Consider the following 25,484-nt stretch of genomic DNA (forward strand, 5'->3'; position numbering starts at 1 on the left):
TAACTCTGGCTACTACGCGCTGACACACGGCTCGGAATTTATAACAACATCTTGAAATAGAGTCCCTCTGCCGAAGAAGCTCTCCCACAGTTTAAACTGGGTCAAGATGCAGCAATCGGTGGAAAGAAGATTCAGCAAATCACCTCAGTGGTAAAGGAAGAGCTAATGATGGCTTTACCAAGTAGCATTTGCATGGCACCATCATGGGAGCCCTGATTTTGTTGTAGCTTGAGGCTACACATAATAATACAGATAAAAAATGCAGGTGTGGGGCACGTTCAGGAGCGAGGGATGTTAAAGGGGTGGAGGCATCTCTGAGGAGGAAGAAGCAGTTGAAAAGGATCTGCTGTACAAAAGGCAGCCACAGGGATGCAGAAAAGCACATTTGGGACTAAGCTCTGGCAGAAAACATAATTGTTATTAAAATGAAGTGCTGTTAATTAACAAAATGCTGCTAAAAAGCATCCAGAGAGTTCCACGCTGCCGTTCTATCCTGTGCCAAGAGCACGGCTGAAAACGACTCACCCTGTATGGATTGCTAAGGTTTTTCAGACAGGTATTTGAATTGGCAAAGACCTCCTGACTATTTATTCGTTGAACCGTATTGCCTGGAGACCCAACAGACAAAATTGCACTGTGAAAACTCTAGCCCTGTTGGGGTTTTGGTGACAGGCAGGGAGCAGCAGAGGAGAGAGAGAAGCAAAAATAACCCCGCCAGGTCTGCAAATCAAGGGAAAGCCAAGAGCAAACCCTGTTTCTCTAAACCCCCGCATCGGGACTCTCCCCTGAATTATCCTCTCATGCAGACACTTGTCTTGTCAGTCGGGACTTGCGGAGGGGATGCACCATGACTTTTTCACCTGCAAATCTTCAGGCTGAAAGGTGCAATCACATCCCTCTAACGAGGCCCTCCCCAAGCATTCACGGAAGGTTTGCTAAATGTCAGTGCTCTGTGTACTGGGGCGATGGTCCTTCCAGGCTTGGCTTGCCCACAGCATGCAGAGTTGCTCCCTCTGAGCAAGATTTACCTCCTCTCTCTTCATCTGTAGATGTAGCACAGCTAAAACAAGTTATATGATGGAAACACCCAGGCTGCTTCTGCAACTGTAGGTATCAGTTGAGTGTTTTCAGCTGGTATTTCCCCCCACTGCAGGAGGGCAGTTTGGACCATGTGCAGTTTTGCACTTTGCTTCGGAAAATAGATCAATGAATTGTTCATTCTAGGCTTTGTTCATTCTAGGCTTTACCTTATTTTAAGTAAAGCCCAAGCAAATGTTATCGTGTGAGCAAGCTGGGTGAGACCTGCTGCAAGACATCGAGGTATGTGAAAATATGTCCCACTTGCACTGATATTTTGCCTTCAAAACCCTGGAAAAATCGAAGCAGTTGGATTCCATCCACTTTCAGAGAACTTCAGGCACGTGATGCCTGAATTGGGAGCCTGGTGTTGGTAGGTCCCTATTCAAGGAACACAGATGGGACAATTCACAGCAGGAGCCCGGAGGTAGGCTGGCTGGTGGAGAAAGCAGCCCTTGAGCTCAAGAGGCATCATCCATGGACGTGGGGTCATGCTGGGTGCTGTGATTAACCCTTCCCACACTGCACGTCTCCCTCCCATCCCACCACACAAAACACAGCGAAGAAAGGTGACCTTGTTGGTCACCGTTTAGGTGGGAAGGGAAAGCCGAAGGTTTTTGCATCTTCCATGCAAAAAGTCTACTCAAGCTGCTGGCTCGCAAGGGAGATATTGAAGCTAGGGTTGTGGAGCAAAACCTGAGCCGGGGGAGGAGCAGTGGATGGGGAAGGACACCTCGATATCCTAAAATTTTGGATACCTAAAGGTTTCTGCTCGTTGTCTTGGCCAAGGACCCATACGGCCAAGGGCTGCGTTGTACTGGAGAGTGTTAAGAGACACCAGTTTTTTTCTTGGACCTTCTCAACCCTCCCTCCCTCACCCCACAGGGTCATGCAGAGCATGTCAGAAACCTAACGAACCTCAGAAAACCTAATTGCCAGACTTAAGCACCGCGTTGGTCATCGCTCATTAGCCATCCCAAGCCAGGAGAGTAGCGCAGTGGGAATGAGACTCACCAGGACTGAGTTGGTTTGTGCATCAATATTTACGAGTCTGCAGCCGGCGGAGCAGGGTGAGATGTACTCAATGGCGTTAGAGCCACAGATGGGGTTGTAGGCTTTCTCGGGGCAGTTACACTGGAGGTTACACTCCAAGGCGTGGTGCCCAAATTCAGAGCTACAGCAGAAAGAAAATGTTAATGCATGGTATTGAGCATCATTAATATAATCTTATATAGAAAATATACTGCATGTATATTGAGATTGATAGAAACAGTTGATTGCTTAAAAAAAGCCTTCCCCATGTGTAAGTGAGGACCCACAGAAATTCTGCTATAACCTCCCCCAAGCCTTTGTTCTGCCTGGGCAAAGCATCCCGACCACGAACAGTCAAGGGATCCACCCACTTCCTTCCTATCTGGCCCCAAACGTGGGGTCTTGGGGTAGCGCAACACCACGCTGCGGGAGGTGGTGAGCTTCCCGCTGAGGCTCGGACCAGCTTCCACCGAGGCCACAGGATGCTGAACGTGAATTTGCAGAAAATTGGATGGAGCCTCGAGGGATGACAAGGTCCTGCCCACGTTTAGCTGTGTAGGGAAGCCTCCACGGCTTTGAAGGTGTGATCCAAGGGTTGGCCCCTGCCCAAATTATTTTCCTGTGAGTAACACGCTGCACTTTCCAAGATGAAATTTTAATCTGGTGCCGTTTGTGCCAAAATGTGTTTGCTTTGAAGTTAGAAGGAGTAAGGACGCAGAAGATTCAGTGCTTATTCACAAATTTCTAGCCTTACTTTATCACCATTAACTGTTTCTCTAGAGGGAATAAGCCCATTTCTGGGTATTCTGCTTCACTTCCACCTCCACCCTGAGGAATGCAGCTGGGGATGGGGCATACCCACAGCCCAGGGAATGACCCACCCCTGCCCAGTCTAGTTGGAGCTGCTGGTACCTCTCGCTGTAGGTAACACCTGCGACCTTCTGCGTGGGGCAGCCGAGGAAGAGGAGGGGGAAAGCCAGGAGCAGGCATAGGAACATGCCAAGGACACACATGGCGCTGCATTGCTTCAGGGACATCTGGAACCTCTTCAGGATGGCACCACCCACCACGATCCCGACCATGGCCCCGGGGATGTTCACAGCACCTGGGGAAAGGCAAATCCTTGTTTTCCATCCTCTGGGCTGTATCAGTCCCTTCGTTATAGCAAAATCACAGAGGATTTGTTGTTGGGTTCCTATTTTTCAGCATTGGTGATCTGGAGGGCACCAAGGTTTTTGCAGAGACTGGTGGAATAATGGTAAGGAAGAAGAGTTTTGCAAAAACAGTGGGACTCTACAGCAAACTGGCTGTCTTATGCATCCATGCATGGATGTAGGCACCAGTGAAAAGCTATGCTTAATCCAGAAAATGTGATTTTTCACTGTAGACAGGAGAAAAAATGAATGAAACCTGGAGAGGATGTTTAATTTCTACGTGAGGCAGTAATGCGCCCACTTCTGTTGTCATCTTTACAAAACCATGAAGGTTTCCATGACAGACCTGGGGATTTGCAAAACCCATCTTACAATGGGATACCAAAGAAGTGCAATCTGTTTAATTCCACAAAGAATCAACAGGGAGGTTGCTTTCAGCCCATAAATACCCACACAAGGAAGGGTTTTCCAGCTACAGAAAGCTCTTTGATCTAACAGGGAAAAAAAAAAAAAAAAAAAAAAAAAAAAAAAAAGGCAAAGCAAGATTCAGGAGCTGGGAACAAAAGCTACAGAAATTCAAACAAGAAATATGGTGCACGTCTTTAACAGAGAGAGTAAATCAAGCCTGGGAACGACTCAGCGGGTCACATCAGCAGAGGACACCACTGCTTCAGCATTTAACCTTTCTGCCTGTATTTAGCCTGGGTTGCTGGGCTTTACCAGTCTGCTCTGCTCACTTTTCTTCTGATTTATTTGTTGCAGACTTCAGAAGTCTCTTTCCCCGAGGACGCAATGCTGTTTGTTCAAAAATATATTTAAAATATTTCTGCGTCTAGTTCTCTGAACTCTCGAACTGATTGCAAGGGCTTTATTGTTCATATATTTTTATTATCATGACAAGTTCTCACAGGGAGACCTCAGCCCCAGACAGGACTTTCCGGCCATTACAATAGAAGCAAAAGCAATCTAATCTCATAAGCACATATCCTGTTTAACACTCAGTCCTTTCCTTCTTAATGATACCAACAGCAAGCAATTAGCCCAACTGGTACAAGCAATTAGTCTTAACTATAGCAAACATTTTGAAGAGTTTAAGCATGATTATTACATCAACCTGACCGGCCTCTTGCTGCCAAGTGTCTTCAAAACGCACAAACACATTACTGCAGTTTTTAATTTTATTTACTGTCTACTTTTTTAAAGGCCTTTAACCTGATGATTGATGTCAGTAATCCCTGCTACAGAACTGTGCACAATTCACTGCTGATGTTTCTTTGTTCCCTTGATGCAATGAGTTGGTTTCCTCTCCTTGATTACAGTGAACAGCTTTAGATAACAAACATTTCTCCAGGTCTCAAAAGATTTTAATCCAGCAAGCTCAGGCTACAACGTAAAGGAAGGAAAGTTTCTGAGGAATCACATCTCATACCACGTCTGCCTGTAGGTGATGGGAGGAGAGCGGCCGCTCCAGAGGAAGAGCTGCTTCTTAGTGACCTCTAGACCATTTTCTAAGAGGTGCTCAAAATCTGGCAAGCCTTGGCAGCAACACTTACCGATGATCATGTTGGCCAAGGAGGCCGTGAGGGAGAACTGTCTCTCCAGGAACTTCCCCATGAACGTTGCTAAACCAGCAACCATGGCAGAGAGGTTGACCTGAGCCAGCACCACCAGCAGGAAGACGGGATGACGCAGGTTCCTCAACAGGACCAGAGGGAAATCTGAAAGGAAAAGGGGAAACCCGTTGCATACAAAGGAGGTGTATGGCAAAATAGTAATCCGTGGAAAGTGGAAAAACCTTGAATCTTCCTTCACTATTTTGGTGAGGAATTAACTCTTTAGGAATGGTGAACTCTTCTGAACGTTTTGTTTACAAAAGAGCAGAATGTCTGCTTTCAGGATTTATCATTTCAGGGCTTGATTGCCTGACCATTTGGATATTAAAAAAGTCAAGATGAAACATCAGGGCATTGCAAAAATTAAACACATGAAAATTGCAAAACAGGGAGAGAGAGGGAAGGCGATGACCCCTCACCCCCCTGCCTCAGGAACTGGCCATGGGACGGTGAATCAACAGCAGAAGTTAGTTGTTGAAAAAGAGGAAGCAAAAAAGGAGAGGGAGAGGGAGAGGGAGAGGAGAGGAGAGGAGAGGAGAGGAGAGGAGAGGAGAGGAGAGGAGAGGAGAGGAGAGGAGAGGAGAGGAGAGGAGAGGAGAGGAGAGGAGAGGAGAGGAGAGGAAGATTTTCAGTTGGAAGGTCCTACAGTGATCTAATCCAACTACTGGCCGCTTCAGGGCTGACCAAAAGTTAAAGTACGTTATTAAGAGCATTGTCCAAATTCCTCTTAAACACTGACAGGCGTGGGGCATCGAGCACCATTCTAGGAAGCCTGTTCCAGTGTTTGACCACCCTCTCGGTAAAGAAATGCTTCCTAAGTAAACTCTAAATGAAGCATCTTGACCCAAGAAAATTGATATTTCGCATCAACACTTGGGTGATGTGCTCAAGCAATCCTGAACATCTGCTAAGGCAGAGGCCAGCTCTGGTGCCTTCTGCAGCGACACCTCCTGCTGAGCAATTCTTCTCAGAGCTGCCAAGGTCTTACGATGCCGCAGGAGAAATGCAGGTGGCTCTGCAATAGTTTTTGAGCCTCTGCTGAACCTCTGTAAATACCGTCTGTATCTCCCGAGAGCAAAATGGAAACCTGAGGGCTGCGGCACTGTGGTTACAGGGTGTCACAAACACATAAGGCTGGAGCCAACGCGGCCTCGGTTCCTTTCCCTGAAGCTTTCTGGCAGAGCTTCTGCTACAACAAATATGAAAGTAGCTGGGAAGCCATTAAAAGTTAATTTATTTGTTTGCTTTGGTTGCAATTTCAATGCCCTTTTTGTTTCAATCCTAAAAATGTATTTTTTGATTACTGGCAAGAAGCACTCCAGCAAATTCCCCGGTGGCTGAACCCTTACTGCTCGAGAAAAAGATAACTTCAGCCTGCTCAGCAAAGTGCTCGGGGTGCCCGACGCTGACACCCGCCAGCTGGGAGGCTGCAGTTCTCCAGCCCGGAGCGATTTCTCCTTCGTGCACATTCCAAACGCAGTTTCTGCTCGTAGCTTTGCTCCCCCCTACAACCGTCACCTCCCCCCGTGCGCAGGCAAAGGCTGTGCATTAGGGCAACTTCCAGACAAACAGATGATGAGTTTCTCAGATGAGGGCTCTGAAAGCCAATATGCTGAAGCAAAGATAAGGAATTAACAGGGAGGATTAATGCAAGGACCTGCTGTAAGTTAATAGTGTTAATTCTTAGCAGCTCACAATCGAGACATCTTTATATCTGTTTCAACACAGAGGCACCGGGAGACTGAAGCAGGGAGAACTATCCGGTGCTTGTCTGGGAGTTGCCCCAAGCTGTGTATTTGTTTTAACTTTAACCCAAAAAGTTACGTGAAGAGCAAATGTCTCTCTGTGGATGCGAGGGGGTCCCCTATACACAAAACCAAAGCTCTCATTCATGGGAGTGCTGCCCCTCCAGCTCAGCACGCTGCTCTCGGGGTTAGGCAAGGAGCTGAAGACATTGGGAAGCAGCAAACACAGGGCACCAGAGTGGGCCCAAGCATTCAAGACAAGTTCAAGGACCCTGAAATGCCAACACGGCGGGCAACTGTGAGACGAGCAGCCAACCAGAGAGGGAATGAGCTGCGATGATATCTCTGCGATAGACCAAGGTGAACCCCAAAGAGGGGAGGTGGTTTCGCGCTTCAGTATCAACAGAGGTCCTGCTTTTTGAAGATACTCCTGCCTAGTTTCCATCCTGGAATATCTCAGACATATTGCAAATATGAAACCTCCACTTTCTTGCTGAAAGATGTCCTGGGAGCTAATCCAGCCTTTTGTGGGAGGTAATGGGAATCCTTCACCCCAAAGTTTTCTTTTCCCTAGAGTCCTTTGGTCTTTTCAATCAACCTACACACCCTCTACCACCCCGGATCAGCACTATAAAGCTACAACAGCGAGCAAGTCCCCCACTTCATGGTGGGAGAGAGCAAGATTGCCATCCTCTGCAATCACCATCGCATTCCTAATTCGATCTTCCTTACAACTCTAGAGAGGGAGAAGGGTAGATAACAAAAGCAGTAGAAACTTTAAAATAATGATAAAAAAATATCCTTGAAACCATCTTTAGGCACTGTAGAGAAACAAACAAGTCACAAGCTCAGCGTTTTAATTGCTTTGAGGATCACCTTTAATGGATTAATTCCCAGTATGTGCAACAGAAGCTGCACATCCTCCCAGGTGTTTTCAACAGAAGCCTAGAAATTAGCAATGGAAATGACTTCAGGCTAGCTAAATCCTACTTTCTTGATTACTGTGAGCAGGTTCAATGCCTGCAAAAGGAGCATTTTGTGTGTACGAGGAGCAGGGTGCAACCCAATGTCACACAGAGCATCTGTGCAAGAGCCAAGATCATTCCCTACAGTGTTTTGACTTTCCCACTTCTGAATAATTCCAGCAAGTGGAGCCTGCTCACTTCTTGGGTAATTGACCTCATTGTTTGGAAATGTCCCCAGTGCTCTGCCTCGGTATTTATCCTGTACACAGCTCCATCCTGTTATTGCTGATTGTGGATGGAAAAGCTCTTCCCGTCCTTGAAGCAGAGCTCCCAGGGCTTTGCAGTCTGCTCTCTGCTCATCACACCTCACCCCAGAAAGAATCAGAGCCCAGTGGCTTCCAGAGAAATGGAGAGAATGTGAAGCACCTCATGGGATGGGCTCTAACCCATCCTCTTTTTGTTCCACGTAAACTGCAACAATTCCTGCAAGCCTTATTTTGCTCTGAGTTATTTCCATGTGCACTGAAGCAACAGAACAAATGACAAAACGCATTTCCTTCTCCATAACCATGCTCCATTTTGCATCATTTAAGCTGAAGTAAGTGACTAAACAGCATTTCTGAACATCTTCCTCCTCCATGTCAGCTTAATAATTTAAGGCTTGACTCTGCCAAGCCCTTAAGGAAAGGATGAACTCTTAAAGGAACTCCTCAGCCTTTCTCTGCTCAAGGAGCAGCCTCAAGCACTTTGCTGAACTGCAGCCTACCCAGGCAGTACCTTTCTCACCCAGAGCTTCCCCCAGGCTTGGGCCAGGTTTGCAGCCATCTCATGTGGGTGGCCCACGTGAAAAGTTCAAGGGTAGTCTGCAAAAGGCTTTAACACTAGTGATGAGGCGGTTATCCAAGTGTTGACTCAGCTGACTCCAACCCCAAGTGCTTTGTTTGGGCAGATCCAACTCCAAAGGTGCAAAGGATCTTCTAACTGAAAGTGGATGAAGAGCTGTAGATGAGCCAAATAACAAAGCATGGCCCTAATCTCCAGGGCCAATTGCAACGACCTGAAGTATTCGAACACCTCAAGTGTGTTCAGACACCTCAAACAGAGGGAGGGCTTAAGAGGAACATGGGAGGAACAGGACTGAAATATCACATGGAAAAACCTGTATCTTGTGCAGTCCCTGTTTGATCCAGTCCCTGGTGGTATCCTGATGCTTTCCTTCATCCCACCCGAACAGGGGGTCCATAGTCATCAGTGAGCTTCATCCCACCCGAACAGGGGGTCCATAGTCATCAGTGAGCTTCATCCCACCCAAACAGGGGGTCCATAGCTATCAACGACCTTCATCCCACCCGAACAGGGGGTCCATGGTCATCAGTGACCTTCATCCCACCCGAACAGGGGGTCCATAGTCATCAGTGAGCTTCATCCCACCCGAACAGGGGGTCCATAGTCATCAGTGACCTTCATCCCACCCGAACAGGGGGTCCATAGTCATCAGTGAGCTTCATCCCACCCGAACAGGGGGTCCATGGTCATCAGTGACCTTCATCCCACCCGAACAGGGAACACATAGCTATCAACGACCTTCATCCCACCCTGAACAGAAGACCCATCGCCATCAACGTTGGGCAGGTCTGGGGCTGCCTGTCCCAGGGACACACCAAAGCACCCTGTAAAAGTTCCCCTCGAGGTGCAGATGAACCAGCAAGAAGATGAGGTCAAATCCACTTCTTGCCAATAGCCATCATCAGCATTAGGCTTAGTCCCTTCCCCATAAAACTAATATATTTTTTACAAGAAAAAAACCAAACCTTTGAGTATAAGACTGAATTAATATACAGGCTGCTATTTCTCTTGCAAGATATTATAGGAATCTGCTTTGTGTCGTTTCTGCTGGTGGATTGGCACTGCCCGTCTCCTGCCTTTCTGTGGAGTGGGCTCCTGCTACCCACGCCGAGATCCCAGATGCAATCAGAAAAAAACCAAAGAGGTACAACTCAAAGATTTCGCAGCACATTCCCATCAGTTCCAGCCTGCTGAGACCAGCAAAATGGGGCCCCTCTCCTTCAGGAGCTAGGTCATCTTTTTGTACTGGAGCGTGGTGTAAAAAAGGCTCACTATGAACGTGGTACAGGTACAGCATCTCTCCATCACGTCTCTCTCTTTTTAAACAACAGAAAGTATAAAATTGTGAGGTGATTCAGGCTGGAAAATCTCCAAACACTGATAAATTATCATATAGAAAAGAATAGTAAAAATAGAGAGAAAAAAATGCTTGTTGACAGACCAAAGAAACAAAATAAACAGGAGATTCACAAATGGGAGATAAAATTCTCTTCCCAGTGAGCCGTTGATGAGTTAGCACTAAAGCCTTCACACTTCACCCAAATGGTCCCCATCCACACCATCACGCATTAGCTACCATCCAGTTTCTGGCTCTGAAGCCAGTTTTTGTAATTAGAAATCACCGTGGTTTCAGCAAGATGGCTCTTCTGACGGAAAATACAGACACTTCATTTTTTTCAGAATTGGGCTTTAGGGCATAAATTCTCAGAAATAACAAATTTATTAGCACAGCTCCCGCAGCCCTGATGCAAGCCCCGAGCCAAACCTGCAGCTCGAGCAGAGGTAAGATATTTCCTCCTCTCACCCAGGAGCAGGGAGCTCATTTTTATTCATTTATCAGAGGCAAAGAGCAGAGTGTCGGTGTGAAAAATCCCATCTGAGCGCTATAAATCTGCTCCCACGCAATCACTTCCATCACGCGGGTTTTCTAAATGACAGTGCAAGGAGGTCAGCGGGGGAATAAACCCCCGTCTTGCTCCTCTAATTTAGCATGAGGCTAGTGAGTAAATGGTGCAACTAGCAGAATAAAAACCTGCCCATGCTTGTCTGGCCGTGCCTGCCCTGCCCCGACCTTAATAAAACAGAGAATTCACAATAAATTAAAGGGATAATATTCAGGAAATATGGAGGAAGCTGACATGCATTGACTTCAGAGGGTCACTTTTCTTAAGTAATTGCCAAAGTACAGAGTATTTCCTTCAAAAAAAAACCCCAACCCTGAGCAGTCTGAGCTACAGATGAAAGCCCAGCTGATTCCCTTCAGCACAAAGAGCCCACTCATTTCTAAACAAGCTAATTGCGCTGGATTAAGATCATCCTGTACAAACATGCATCTGATTTTAATTGCCCAGACCCTGGCTCCAGGCAGCGCTGGCCATCCTCGGTGGGACAGGGAGGGCAGCCTGGCTCGGATATTGTCACCACCCTTGAAAGAGGGGCTCTGAGAAGGTTTGGGGGGGGACAAAAAGCTGCCAGTCCTGCTGGGGGTCTGGTTCTTGCTATGACCTGGGAGCTGAGCAATAGCAGCTGGGTGCACCCAAGCTGCAAACCCCCCCTCTAACAGAGCGGGTCTTCCCCTTCCCATGGCTCTGCTCCAGGCTCACACCTTGCACCCCTCTTTCCTGTCTGCCTTTGGGCTCCAGTGAGGTTCTGACCCATTTCCCACTGCCCAGATGAGCCATACAGCCCCACAACATTGACAACTACTAACCCCAGGTGTTTTCATCAGCATGAGGTGCAGCAGGGTAGCCTGGACTTGATGGCAAACATCTGCTGTGAGCAGAAGAGATCTGCAGATCTAATTAAACCCAAGAGAACACCTAAATTGCATCTTAAGGGTTTATCTAGGAGGTAGCTGAGCACAGGGAGGAACATCCCTTTTTCTTACCAGCATTGCAACCTGCCCATTGCCAGGATCTATGTTTGTGCAAGCGGAGACACCCTGTACGTGGGAGGCAGGGGATGCACACACTTACGTTTGATGAACTGGGTTAGAGAGAGGTTTTGCGCGTGTTCAGATCTGGACCTGAGCTGGCTGAGCACATCCTTGCTCTTCTTACTGCTGCTCTCCTTCCCACTCGCCACCTGGGGACAGACGAGAGGCTGTCTGCACTGACCATGCCAAAGTTTCTACTCAACTCCCTTTTTCTCTCCCAAATTATAACAGAGAGCAGCCCGTGCTTGTTGCAGACAAGCGTTTGCAACGTTTCTGGGTTTAGCCAGCACTGTGAATGCCCAGCATGGGTTGTGATGGGCACATGGCCTCCTGCCCACGGCTACTGCTCCGTGTCCGTGCTGTCGGGTCAAAGATGGGGCTGAAAGCATCCTCGCAGATGTCTGTGCTACAGGGATAAGAGCCAACTTTCCGCTCTTTCCCAACAGTAATGAATCACATTTAAATAAATCCCGAGCTGGGCCATTACCCGAGTACAACACATGTGAATAAGTGTGTTCAGCTCACGTGAATATGGAAATTCAGGAGGTGTTGCCTTTCAGGTGATGCCTTTGCATCAGGAAAGATGGATACCCTTGGGGAGATGCTTTTCTTCCCCAGAAGCACTGTTTTGCCCCTGTTTTCAGGAACCCAAGGAGCGATGCACCTAGACCTCCACCCCCAGCAGATTTGGACACTGGTTTGGGTGGAGGGTGAGTGTTTCCCTGGGTCTCTGTGTGTACCGTAACAAGCTGCTTTGCCCCTGTTACCAGAACGGAGAGTGGGCAGCGACTGGAGGAGGAAAAGATCCAGGCGAAGAGGGGGTCTGGGATGGAGGTGAAATATTTTTCACCTTCTAAGCTGAGAGGGGCTGACCCAGAGCCACCTGAAGCAGGGATGTACTGGGGAGGATGGGGAACAGATGCAAACCCCTCACCTCTCCCAGCCCCTTCCCATTCTTGTCCTGCTCCTGGAAATCCCAGCTGAATTCTAGCAACTTCTATTCTCTGCAAAGCTTTTAATTTCTTTTATTCACTGCACAGCAGCAGTACAGAAGGGATGTCCTCTCCCATCCTGGGCCACACGAAGGGAACAGATCCTGCAGCTTCCTCTCCTTGTTCCTTCTCTATTCAGGGGAACAACACTTTGCAGCTGAAGGGCAGATGGGTCCAAGCCTCTCTGCTTCATCTAGCCTCAGCTGGTGCTTAGAGTTCTGCAGGACACAAACCCTGGTGCTGGCAGGACCCGTGTCACGCTGCCACTGCTCAGAAGGAAATCGGTGCTGGCAGAAGAGGAGAGGTGGAAGATAAAGGGCTTGGATCACCTGAGGTCCATCCCAGCCTCATTAGATGTCTCCATGCCCAAGTGTCCAACATCCCACCAGCAAGAGGAGGCCAAGGGAGGGGAGGATTTCTTGGATGTCCATCCCATCCCCTATTCTGCAGGCTTTTAGGGGGATCGCTGGATGGAGGGTGTTAATGAGATTAGAGGTGTTACTATATGTGTGTAATAGCAGAAATTGTTCAGTGGGAGTACGGTTTTCACCAGAAGCCACAGCATATTTTTAGTCAGAAGGACAGAGCCAGCAGCCCGGTCCCTGACATCCCACATCAGCTCAGCAACGACGCTGTTGCAACTCTTGACACAAATTTAATATGAGTCAGACAAATGAGTTAATTCAACAAAAATTAGATGTTCTTAATTCACAGAAAGAACTGGACAGCTCTTTGGCTAAAATAATCTCTTTTTCTTTGAAACCATGACCGATTATTAAACATCAGAGAGGTCAAAATGCCCCATGCTGTGGATGCCACGATCCCTTTTTGAAAAGCCACTACAAGGCATAAATGATAAAACTCCTTTCATGGTTTTTATTGCTAGAGTTCAGGTTTTAACACATTTTTTCAAACGCAAAGATAAAATCCAGCTTCCTTTCACTTTTCAATTAGGTTACAGGATCTTTTCTCTCTGCTCTAAACTGTAGTGTTTTCCAAAAATACTTTCAGGCTGTTACTGACTGTGGCCTTCTCAGCAACCAGCTGTTTGTACTTTGGAGAGTTAACAGTCTTTTGGGCACTGTCTGCACATCCCCCTCCCCCCAAAAAAAGCCCCAAATCCCCCAAAATTCCTCAGTCCAGGATGCCTCTGCATGAGCATGACCCTTGCAAGCGGGACATTTCTGTGCACATCTGCTGGCTTAGCACCCACCCGAGGAGCAGCTGTTGTCTGCACATGGAGTAAAGCCCTTGAGAAAGAGGAAAACTCCTCTCTCCATGCTGGCTCGGTCCCCTGATATATTTTTTTGCTGCCTGAAAGGATCAGGAAATGCATTCCTCTGGGGTGAAACAGGCACGTTCACACAGACAGGGGAAGCAAACTGTGGAAGGACCGGCACAAATCCTGCCTGCTGACTGCGGGCAGGGAGGTGAACGATGCTGGCTCTGCCATCAGAGATGCTCAAGCCCTGCTGCTGATGCCATCCTCCCGCCGCAGGGGACTGTAGCATTACTCAGAGCAAACGCTTTGGCAAGCCGGAGTCGGGAGGTGCAATAATACCGGCTGGTTGCTCAGCACCACCCCGGCCATCTGCCGCAGCATCATGCCAAGGAAAAACAAAAATATGTGAGCAGCTTCTTGCAAAATGCCCCTCACGCTTGGATTTTCCAGGTTCCTTAAAGGACTTAAATTTCCTGATTGCACATCCCCTGGTGAATGGGCTCTTGATGTTTTTGCAACGGGATTTTATCTATCGCCGTCACTTCAAGCGTGGTGGGGAGAGGGAGGAGGCAAACAGGCTTTTGAGGAAGGAGAATGAAGCTCCTTCACGCTTTGCATTAGGAAGAGCATCCCTACCCTGACCTGAACACCTCAGGTATGGCTGAGCAGGGCTGAGACACGGACTTGCTAGGAAGGAAAGGCAAATGAAGGCAGCTTGCTCCTGCTTTCACCCTCCTGCTATTGCACCTGCAAGAAGGGCAGCCAGAGGTGCTGGTGGGTTTGTTTTATTCAAATACACCACTGGAAAAAGGGATAAATGACCTGCTCCATGATAGAGGGGTTTTCCTTGCTTAATCTGAGGCTTTTGCAGAGTTTTCCTCTGGCTGCGTGGAACCTGGAGCTCCCGGCTCAGTGAAAAATAAGGTCAGAGAAGTTCTTTTCATATTAAACAAACTAAATGTAAAACCTCATAGCTCGAAAAAAAGAATTCTTTTCCTTCTGACAAGGTCATGCTCCTTACAAACACTTCATTATGCCTCCTCCAGCAAGTGTAGGTCCCACCAGGGGCCCTATTTCCTCAAGTGTTAAAATAACCAGCCAGCAGGCACCTTGCTCACGCGAAATGGGATGATTATTTTTAGCCGCTGTTTGCTCCTGCTTTAAAGCTCCCTGGGGAAAATCTGAAGGTAGAGACCAGCCCATTCCTGTAACATGCCAGTGGCACCACCACGCCCTGCCACTTGGCCCCCAGTTAGTCCCCAGATAACGCCCTGTCTAGACTGGGTTTGCTGGTGCTTTAGGAGCTTTAATGAGGCAGCCTCAGAGCATCGCAGCCCCAAGAGCAACCGTTTCCAAACAAAGACTTGGATTTCCTTGCTCCTGCTCTGTAACCTTTCCCCATTAACAGATAACCCAAATTGGAGCAGGCATTTAAGAGAGTTCCCTGTCAGTTATTTTCAGCTTTTCACGTGCACTGGAAGAGCACCAGGTCGCTGCTGAATAAACATGGGGGGATTTGGATAAATGCAGGCAATCTGTCCTGAGACAGAAACTGGAGAAGTTATTTTTCGCTTCCCCAGCGCCGTTGCACAATGTCTCTGCCTGCACAGAAGGGTTGAGTCGCTGCCCCAGCATGTCCCACCATCCTGGACCTGCGACCTCCTCTGGGACCCCTGGGGACAACTCCAGACAGAGCTGTCAGCTGCTTACACCCTGAAAATACCCTCCGCGGATTGGGAAGTCCCCAGCAACCCTAGAGAAGGACAGGAGGCTCTTTGGACGCTCAGGCGTACTGGTGCAATCCTGTGATGGAGCCCAGAGCAGCACCAGCGTCCACGGGGCATCCTCAGGGCAGGGCAGGAGGGGTCCCATCTGCATTTTAGCCCCAGGAGCTTCTCCTCATGACAAACCTTCTACTTCAGGACTGGAGGGACAGGCGTTGCCTGGACCTTGCCAAGCAATGCCACCTCCAGCAGCAACGCTGATTCCCAAACGTTTGAGAAGGGTATGTGTAGCCAAGACACAAACACATCCCTTTCAAGGTTTCTCCATGCCTGCAGGCCTCTCCTGCCACCATGCACCATGTGCTTTTTAGGATGAAACAAGTCGATCCAGCCTGCACGCTGTGGTCCTAAACTTGTTGGCTCCTCACTGCACAGCTTGAGGTACTGCCCAGACAGATGGGTTTGTCCTGGGAAATGGGGGGTGACAACCCTCTGCTCTGCAACGTATATCTCCTCCAGGAGGGAGCTGCACGTCCAGCTCAGCATTGCCCCCTTTCCTCAAGTGTCTGCTCCAATTGTCAGGCAGAACAATTGAAAGTAAAATCCAGAGATATTGTACAGATGACAGGGGACGTGTTCCCCAGAATCCCACCAGAAAAACCCAGCAGAAGCACTTTGCTGGGCCACCACAGAGCTGTCACATTGCTGCATGCCCTGAGCACTCCCACAGCTCATGTCTCTCCAGCTCCGTTGTGAAACAGCTCCAGAAATCCACCTCCCCTGTTCTGCAAAGGATTTCACTTCCTAGCCTCTGCCAGGCTCTCCATCCCAGCCCAAGATGACCTTGCTCCTTCCACCTCCCCCATTGGCAACGTCAAGGAAGAAGCATGGTTCCTTTCCACCTCATTTCTGCACTTCTCCCAGTTGAAGTGCCACAGACGAAGCTTTGAGATCATAGAACGGTTTGGGTTGGGAGGGACCTCAAAGCCCATCCAGTGCCACCCCCTGCCCTGGCCAGGGCCACCTTCCACTAGCCCAGGTTGCCCAAAGCCCCGTCCAACCTGGCCTTGAACCCTTCCAGGGAGGGGGCAGCCACAGCTGCTCTGGGCAGCCTGTGCCAGGGCCTCACCCCCCTCACAGGGAACAATTTCTGCCTCAGATCTCATCTAAATCTCCCCTCTGACAGTTTAACACCGTTCCCCCTCGTCCTATTCCTACCCCCCCGATCAACAGTCCCTCCCCAGCTTTCCTGTAGCCCCTTTAAAGGATGAAGATGAAGGACTCAACACAAAAGAGACATCATCCTGCTCATCTCTTCTGGTTAGCACCCACATGTCCCCCAGATGGATGGGCTACCTTGGGTTAGAGCCTGCTGGATCAGCAACAGCTTATTCTCCTTCCTCAACACCATCAGTGTTTAAATAAATAAAAGGAATGCAGTAGATGTAATACCTGCAGACTGGGCAAAGCAGAATATGCAGCACCAAATGAGAAACCATTGGCTAAATGTGAAACTTAGGAGAGTAAAGACGACATGGATAAACAGAAGCAAGAGAACGGAGCATCCCGGCGGGATGTACTGAGCTGCTGGGAGGTGCTGGCGGCTTCCTTAGTGGTTTGGCACAGAAACCGTAGCTAATATTTTCAGTAACCCCCTTGGCATAGTGAGAAGACATGTCCTACTTAATCTGCAGAGGAGAAGGAAGGTGGGAATTGTCCCTACAGGGTGGGCTGGGACACCATATAGGCAAAACTAGGCAACTAGAGGGCTGAAATGACAGAAACCAAACCAAACCTAGTGCAGAGGGCACAGCCATGCACTTAGGGTTTAAAACAATTTCTGCTGCACAGCTGGAAGAGTTGGAAATGAGAGGAGGAGAATGACAAATAGCTCTGGGTCCATCTCTGCACAAGCATATGGTGCAGCCATGGAAGGAGTAAGTATGACATGAGGAAGAACCGAGGATGGTGTTTCCAGAAGAGCTGGGGGAATGCAGACCCTGCTGCACCACCACTGGAGACCAGATCCAGACCAGTGCAGCACTAGGAAAACCATCTTGTGGCTGGGATGGAGAAGCTCTTTGGCAGCAGAGGACTAGTGAGCTTCCCTCACCCAGCTAAAGGAAGGTTTTCTATAACCACGCCAACAGAGCAACAATTAGGAAAAAACATTTAATCAGGATCAGAATAACCAACTAAAGAGTAAAATAGAGACTGGCGATTAGACAAAGCTTTGCAACATGCAGAGAAATAAGTTCTGGAAACCTCCCAATGAGGCTTAGGAGGAAAGCCCTGATGAGAGGGACTGGTATCCAGAGGGATCGCGTGACAGCGAAGCGGAGCTGCCAGGACTTGGACACGACCAGGATGTGCGGACCTGCTTCCCATAAAAACCCATCTGAGCTTTCTCATGAGGCATCTGTTTGCAGATGACATGTGCTGACATTACAGGAGAGCCTTTGTCAGGGCGAGGAGGAAGTGTCACTCACCCCTTTGTACGGCATTTGGGGGATGTTTGGTTCTACGTGACTGGGGAGCGTCACAGAGCGAAACCTGAACCGTGAGATAACTGAGTGTACGAGACAGATCATGCAGACGAGAAATGCTGAGCAAGGGCAGTGCTCCTGCTTCTGTTTAAGGTGCTCCTGAGAGCACCTTTCCACTTTTCAAGCTCTTTTCATGTCACCCACAGAGCTGGGAAAGCCTTTAGCAGGCAGAATACCTCTGCATGGGTTGGGATACGGTGACATCGCTGACAGGTGATAAAGCACCAGCTAACCTTTGGCTCCTCAGCAACTGGAAAATACTCAAAGGCTGTAGTTTGCCACAATCCATGACACAACCCCAAGAAATGGTTCAGGCTCATTAATCAAACTGGAATTATTGGGAAAAAACTAGTCTTGAGAGGAAACAGTTTGTCCAGTAACAGCATCATCCGCTCATCCCCTGCCTGAGCTCTTGACAACTTTATAGCTTTGCTGTGATCGTCCCTCAAATAGGATTATTCACAATACTTTGGTGATGGAAACTTACTGACAAGTATCAAAGCAGAGAAATAAAAATGTTCCAAGTCTGGACTGACTGATTTATGAAAAAAGATCAAAAGAAAGAACTCTCATTATCATTAATGTTAACATTAAGTGCACAAGTCACTCCAGGAACTTCAAAGAAAAAAGCTATCAAATAAAAGGTGAAGCTGAAATGTGGAGGTAGAATTAATAATCTAGATCTGTCTTGGCTGATGACGGGAGGCAAATAAGTCTCCAAATAGACAGAGGGTTGTGCTGTTTTTCAGCGTTTGCTGGATGATACCCAGTGAGAAGGATGGTCCTTGGTCTGGAGAAACCACCAAGGGCCCAGATGAGTCGTACAGAGTGAGGCAGGAGAAAGAAAGGAAAATGAAAGTATTATGGGAATCAGAGAAAAGAAATAGTGCTTTCAGCAGTGAGCAGGATTGAGCCATGGGCCAGTCTTTGCTGTTGTGATCTCATTTGGTGGATTCCGCAGCGGGGAAATGTTCCCACAACTTGGTGTGGGCACGTTATTCCCAGGCAGTCCCATCATCTACCGAGACGTGCGTGGTCCCAGGGGTCTGCAGACAGCAAGTGGTCCAAGGACAGCTTGACCTGGGGCACCTAAAATTTCTTTTTGACCTCCAGAAATGAAACCCACAGCTGGTGGTGCAGAAACATCTCAGCTGCTTCTGTGGACAGAGCACATTGTGCTTCTCCTATTTGCTGTGGGTAAAATACCGTGCTGGGGCTTTACAAAATGGTGGAAAAGCCCAGTGGATGCCTTCAAGTGCTTGCAGCTTGTGGATGCTCTGCTGCTGATTGCTTTTTTCCTGCTTCAGGCAGGCAGAAACCCTGAAACTGAAGGCAGCCAAGGAAATGCCAACCATTTTTGAAGCTGCAGCTGTATTTAGACAGAGTTGACCCAAGGGTTATCACAATGGCTGTTCCTGTTGATCCGCTGGTCTGTAAAACCCTGCACTGACCCCATCCCTCCCTTCCCCTCTGCAGTGTGTTGGGGATGAGCCTTCAGGCTACCACAGAGGTCCCACCTTGCCTCACTGCAACGCCACATCTCCCCCTCTCCATCCCAAACCAGAGCCCAGCACAAGAAGAACCACCAGCTTTGCTCTGTGCCGTGAGAGGAAACCTGGAAGCCACCCCAAAGCCACAGCACGAGCCAGAGCCACCGCAGCACCAGGGACCTCCCAGGAAAGGGCGGCTCTTCCACTTGGGGCAAAGGAAGGCAAAATTGGGGCCAGCGTTTTACCAGCACTGAACTTTGTGCCTGGAGACACACATTTCCTTCCTGTTGTTGCGTGTCTTAGCAACTCTACCCATCCCTTCTGCAGGGTTTTGTGATGTGGCCCTGGCTGATGTTCTTTTGGAGGGGAACCATGGCTCTAGCAAACTCAACGGCAGGAATTCGGTGACCTGAGATACTTCCTCCAGCTGAGTGGAGGTGACCTGAGTTGCTTCCTCCAGCTCAGTGGAGAAGAGAGGAGGCTGCCCTTCATGATGCAAAACCCTTACACCCTTAGCCGAACAGTGATTTACTCCAAGAGCAAGCAAGAGAAAGTAATTAATATTTTTTCCTGCCATATCTACTGATAATCACCATGATAATGCAGATTTCCTACAAAGCTTTGAGTGCTCCCATAGCAGACAAATGTTTTACCCAGAACACCATCTGACAAAGTTTCTAAAGAGGCTTTTTTTTCTTTTTTTAAGCAGGACCCCTTGCTGCTGCTGCTAGTGTTGATACCCCCATGGGACAGGCACAAGATGGCTCGGCTGGCCCTGGCATCTCCCATCCTGAAAGGGGTGGGGTGGGTGGTAGAATTTTACCATCACTTAGATTATTTTCCTGTAAGCAGTTTTCAAAAGATTTCTGGAGGAAATGGAGAGAAATTCAAGAAGGTCTGGGCTGGAAAGGGATAAACAGGTGCTCAGCTATGTGGGAACATTCCCCAGAGGTATCAGCCAGTAGAACAGGGTGAAAACTTCCTGCTGCTTTTTCAAATCAACATCCAACCAGTCCTTCCTTAAACTCTTCAAAACTGCTCAGACTGATCAGAGTGCAGCCCTTGCAAAAAAACTGCAGTTGTTTTAGATTGAAGTACATTATTTTCTCTCAAAACCTGTTTATGAAATTAATATTCCCATCAGCCCTAATAAAGAACCTTTCTCCTGAGATGGAGAGTGCCACCCTTGCACACTGAGCAGGTTCTGCTCATATAGATCATCCATAATGACTCTAAAGCGAACCAAGCTTCATGAGGATAAATCAGGCACATTGCATCCAGTCTTGCCCTCATCCTACAAAGCGCTGAGCCGTTTCCACCCCATTACCTCTCAGGACCACAGCACCTTTTCAAACCTCACAGCATACATAACCCAGGAGTTTATTATATCCCCAGAAGTGCAACTGGTACAACAGGTCATGTTTTTGCAGGCAGGTGAAACCCAAATCTCCCACAGAATCCCTCATTCCTGTGGAAATTCAGGCAGCAGCAGGAGAAATGAAGAATTATTCTGCACCAGACAGTGCGTGGACTTGTTTAGACAAGAATGTTTCGACACTGCCCCAAGGTAAAATGCATGTGAAAGAATTATCCAGGCTAGAGCATGGCCAAGACATGGAGACGAGCTCAATTTCACCTCCTAAGAGCGTCCCAGCGACTTCAATAACATTCAAAACCATAGCATGCTGCCTCCTCTAAAAGAATAATTTGTTTTGTATTATCCCTCATGACACGCCGGTTGCCAGAAAACCGGGACTCGAAGCCAGCGAAGCGCTCGGGAAGCTCACAAGCTGTTTCACATCCTGGCATGAGCACTGACGCACTCAGAAGGACTCCAGAGAAGTAAAAAACCCTGGTAGTAAGCACAGAGCAAAGTATTGTCCCACCAACGGGCTTCAGCAAGAGCCAGGGACAAGCATCCCCTGAGCAAACTGCAGGCAGAGAGACATCGGTTTGGGTTGCAATAACAGGTTCAGGCTGCTAAAGTTTTTTCCCTGCCACTTATCTCTGGATGAGCCAGGGAGTTTAGGGGCTGGAAAGTGCCTAAAATCTGTCTGGCCAGCAAAGAGGTCACAGTGAGAAGAGGTGGTGGATGAAGCTGGGTGCTGGAGCAGCAGCTAACCCCGAGTCCCTTGGACTGTGCGTGATGAAAAGGGGCTTCTATGGTGGAAATGAGACAAACCAACCCCCAGTCTCAGTGTTTCAAACAGTCCTAGGGTCCAACCCCCTTCTAAGGGAAGGCTCCTGATGCGTTATTCGTATTTGCTATGACCTAGGACTGATTTCCTCAAGCACACGTGGCTCCTCCTGAAGGGAAACAACAGGTTTTGGCCCAAACAAGATGCAGCAGAAGGAGCAGGACCATCGCTTCCCTGGGGAAGGCAAGGAGTCCCACCTCCAGGTGAGCCAGGAGGGTGGCTGTGAGAACCACACAGAGCTTGCCTGATGCTACATGTCCCCATGCAGAGGAACCAACACACAGGCGCTACTTCAGTGCCCCACCAAGGAAATTATCACATCCATTAAGGTGCTGGCACCACTCTGGGTTTCACTAAGCACCTGCTCAGCACGCAGGAGCCTCTGACACGGGAGGCGAGAGCAAACCCCAGCTCGCATCTGATTTTGGGATGCAGCTCTAAACTGCACGACCACTTCCATCCTCGTGTTTCCCATGGATGCAGCAAGTAATGCCGGCAGCGAGGGAGAAACACGCATATAAATATGTGAAGCATTCGTGTGCGCTGCCAAAAGGGCCACCTGCAGCACCCCTCCTACCTCTTTTGGCATTTCCCGTGGGAAGAAGAAATAAGGCACCGCAGACAGGGCCACGAGACTGGCTGCGACCAGGAAACCAAGCCACCAGGCCCCAACCCACCGCGGGTCTTTGTTCGTGAGCTGGACTTCATCTGCAACACAAATGGAGAAATGGGCATTAAATCAAACGTGAATGGAGGGACCTCAGTGCACCAAAGGGATGGGGGTGGGTGGCCCCCCAAGTATCAGCCAGCTCCAAACTGGTGGCTCCCAACCTGGGGGCCATCAGTTCTGGGGTCTGAGCAGTATTTACACCTGGCTCATCCCACAGTGCTAAATCATTTCATTTTGAATGATCACCAGGGTGTCTAAAAACCCACGCAGCCCTTTGGATGGAGGCAACTGGGACAGGGATGTCCTAGACCTGGAAAAGAGGAGGAAAGCATCCCCATCACAGCTTTTGAAGGGAAGGGATACCCATGTGGTGAAAAGGTTCGGAAATTCTCAAGGGGATTAAGTCATGATGTCTGTCAATACAGGAGGGAAAATCCTTTCTTATGATTAAAATGGAGTTAAGTACAGTTAACTTTCAGCATCCAAGAGGACTGGTTTAGTTTTTTTACAGTCTGGCTACCCACGCAAGGACCCCCTGTTCACAGCACCCCGGAGCTGTGCCCACCAGTCTGGTCCATCAGCCAGTGCCTGGTTTGCAGTTCGACCCACAGAAGCCAATCTTTAGAGTTGCTTTAATGAGGATTATATCCCGTCCTCCTGCCTTTCTTCCTTCAGTTCACCCAACCTCCTCTCCTGTCACCCTCAGAGCACTCAGCCAAAGACAACATTTTCTGTGGGGAGGGTGCTTGGCATAAATAAAACGGGATATGCAGCAGCCAGAATGCAAATTCACAACAGGGTGAGTCTGAACCAAGAAATATTTCTACAGAAAAATGGGATACCTGTGGTTAGATAGTATTCACGGGCGATCCCAGGAAATGTGTCCTCTCAGAAACCTTTTCCTCAACTGTGAGCTTTAGCAGAAGTGAGCTGTTCTCACTGGGCTGGGGGCGGGGTGTGCAATTAAAACTGCAATCAGTTTACTGGATTTCGGTGCGTTGGATACTGCCACATCTAATCTCCCATCTCTGGAAGTAACAAGTGATAGGTCAAAGAAATTTGATAATCTCCTTCATGCACGATGCATTTAGCAAATTGGAATTTTAAATCCCTCCCTGACTAAACACCTTTTTTTTTTTTTCTAGGAAAACGTGAGGTTAAATTAGATTTAGCATTAAGCAGACACAGCTCGTTAGATTTTCGTGGTAGGCTGAAGATATCTTTAGGCTGAAGATAGCTCTAAAACTGGGTGTTCTCCAGTTCAGGCTACTCGAGCACGTTTCTCATTCAACATCCATCTGCAGAAGATGGCTCAGAAGAACTCAACGTTGGAGTGGGCAGAGGGCAGACCCTAATCCCATTTCTTCATCCTTCAGGGGTAGAGGCAAGACTGCAGACACCTCGCTGAGGTTCACCCACTGAGGAAGATGGATGGCTGCAGCAATAAGCTTGGTCTTCGTTTGATAGGAGGCAGCAGTGTCAAGACTAGAGTGTGCTCTTGAGCTGCAAATATCATAAATGTATAGCGTGACAAAGTCCGGGTGAAAAAACCTCCGGTGAAGGCAGTGAGCAGGAACAAGGCAGAGGCTCTGGGACGGAGCCAAAGCTAATGCCTCCGTAGCGTCGACACCCACTGCTCGTCCAGCTCCAGAGCTGACACTGTCTGCTCACCATCAAAGGAGCCATCATCCTTTCCTCACGTGAGGATAATGCTGAGCTGCATCATGTGTGTCTGCTCTGTTAATAACCAGGAAGAACCCTCCTGTTTTCCAGGCCAAGATTCAAGAGCAGCCAAAAAGGAGATGACTACAAATGCTTTAATAGCATGCCTCAGGAAGATACATTTGAAAAGGAAATCTCTTTCTTCTTCCTTTCTTGCCTTATCCAGCATTTCTCCTTATTTGTTTTTAACCTTCCTCCCATCCTACCATCCCTCTGCTTCTTCGTGTCTCAGGGTCCTGGTACTTTTATCTCTCCCCTCCATCTTTCAAGTTTTTCTTTGGGTTTTGCTCATCCTCCACATCCCAAATCCTCCCTGGTGCTGGCTGATGGCAAAATTCTGCTGCTGGCATATGGCAGAAAATTCATGGAAGAATTTAAATCAGGTTTGTTCTAAAAGCATAACGCAGATGGGCATCTCTGTAACAAGCAGCCCAGGAGCGAGGGAACCCCAGGTCTGTAGGATGATTAAAATACAGGATTCCTGCAGCCACAGGGCCAGGTTTAACCCTGCAGATGTGTGAGAGACACTGAGTTCAGTGGGAAAGACCCACTTATTGAGGCCATCCATCTGAGCACTAAGGAGACCATCCCAAAGCATCTCCAGGTGATGGAAGTGATTTAACAGAGGGAGCAGGCAAAGGGAACCAGCCCCTGCCCCACCGGTTGCACCTTGGGGGTTGGGCTGGCTCAGAAAATGGGGTGCAGGGCGAAGGGTGCAGGTTGGCTCTCCGAGGGCACGTTCACTCACCTCCAGTGACTTTGTCAACGTCGACATAAAAACGCAGCATGGTGGAGCCCAGCATGAAGCCCACCCCTGGCCCGATGACGGTCACGGAGAACAGGATTCCTGCAGAGGGGAGAGAGCAGAGGGGGGCTCAGCCCTGCACAGAGGGACCCCAGGGGGCAGGGGGGGCCTTGAGGCAGGACCATGCTCAACCAGGGTCCACCACATCTGCCAGGGAAACAGCGTGTGCTGGAGGCAGCTTTCTTACCTCACACCTCACAAAGGATAACAACCCCACACTTTCCAGGCTCCCTTCTCAGGAAAAATTTTGCAAGACTCAAATCTTTCCTGCCACTTTTCTACAGCCTCCTAGAAATTATGAAATACACCCAGGAACAAGCTGTCACCCTTGGCAGAAGATATCCCAGAAATGCAAAGGGTTGTTGGGTTTTTTTACAAGGTTAAGGAGAAAAAAGTTACCAGCAAACTCTCCTACGTGAATTACTGACAAAAAAAAATCAAAACGCATGCAGGATTCAACCCCTGTCTTACAGGTGATCCTTTCAAATATATTTCAGAGGTTTGGAGCACCTACCAGAGCAAAATTTAATGCAGTGCTTCCAGTTTGTTGACAGTAATGACCTATTCTTGAGCCACCTTTGCTGTCCCGTTCAGTTTGAAAGGTTGTCACAGATAACAGCTGGAAAGGGTCAACAGAGACCATCTTGTCCATCCTGGGACATCCCTTTTAGGCATGTACCCAAGCTGTTCTCCAGCACCCCCTCCACTGAAGGATACTTTCCCACCTCTCAGACGGCTGCTCCTGCTT

General features: G+C 48.6%; 1 protein-coding gene across 2 annotated transcripts in view; it reads right to left on the reverse strand.

The window, feature by feature from the left end:
* SLCO2B1 (solute carrier organic anion transporter family member 2B1) overlaps positions 1 to 25,484 on the reverse strand; it is a 66,470-nt gene that overhangs the window by 11,962 nt on the left and 29,024 nt on the right. For both annotated transcript variants that reach the window (XM_074919359.1, XM_074919351.1), the window contains exons 6-11: positions 24,680 to 24,778; positions 22,117 to 22,247; positions 11,408 to 11,516; positions 4,817 to 4,981; positions 3,022 to 3,214; positions 2,092 to 2,251 (exon numbers count right to left, since the gene is read on the reverse strand). In XM_074919359.1, coding sequence (XP_074775460.1) covers positions 2,092 to 2,251; positions 3,022 to 3,214; positions 4,817 to 4,981; positions 11,408 to 11,516; positions 22,117 to 22,247; positions 24,680 to 24,778 — 857 coding nt within the window. The remainder of the gene's footprint in view (positions 1 to 2,091; positions 2,252 to 3,021; positions 3,215 to 4,816; positions 4,982 to 11,407; positions 11,517 to 22,116; positions 22,248 to 24,679; positions 24,779 to 25,484) is intronic.

This window comes from Athene noctua, chromosome 1 (assembly GCF_965140245.1).
Source record: "Athene noctua chromosome 1, bAthNoc1.hap1.1, whole genome shotgun sequence".
In the NCBI taxonomy this organism is placed as follows: Eukaryota; Metazoa; Chordata; class Aves; order Strigiformes; family Strigidae; genus Athene; species Athene noctua.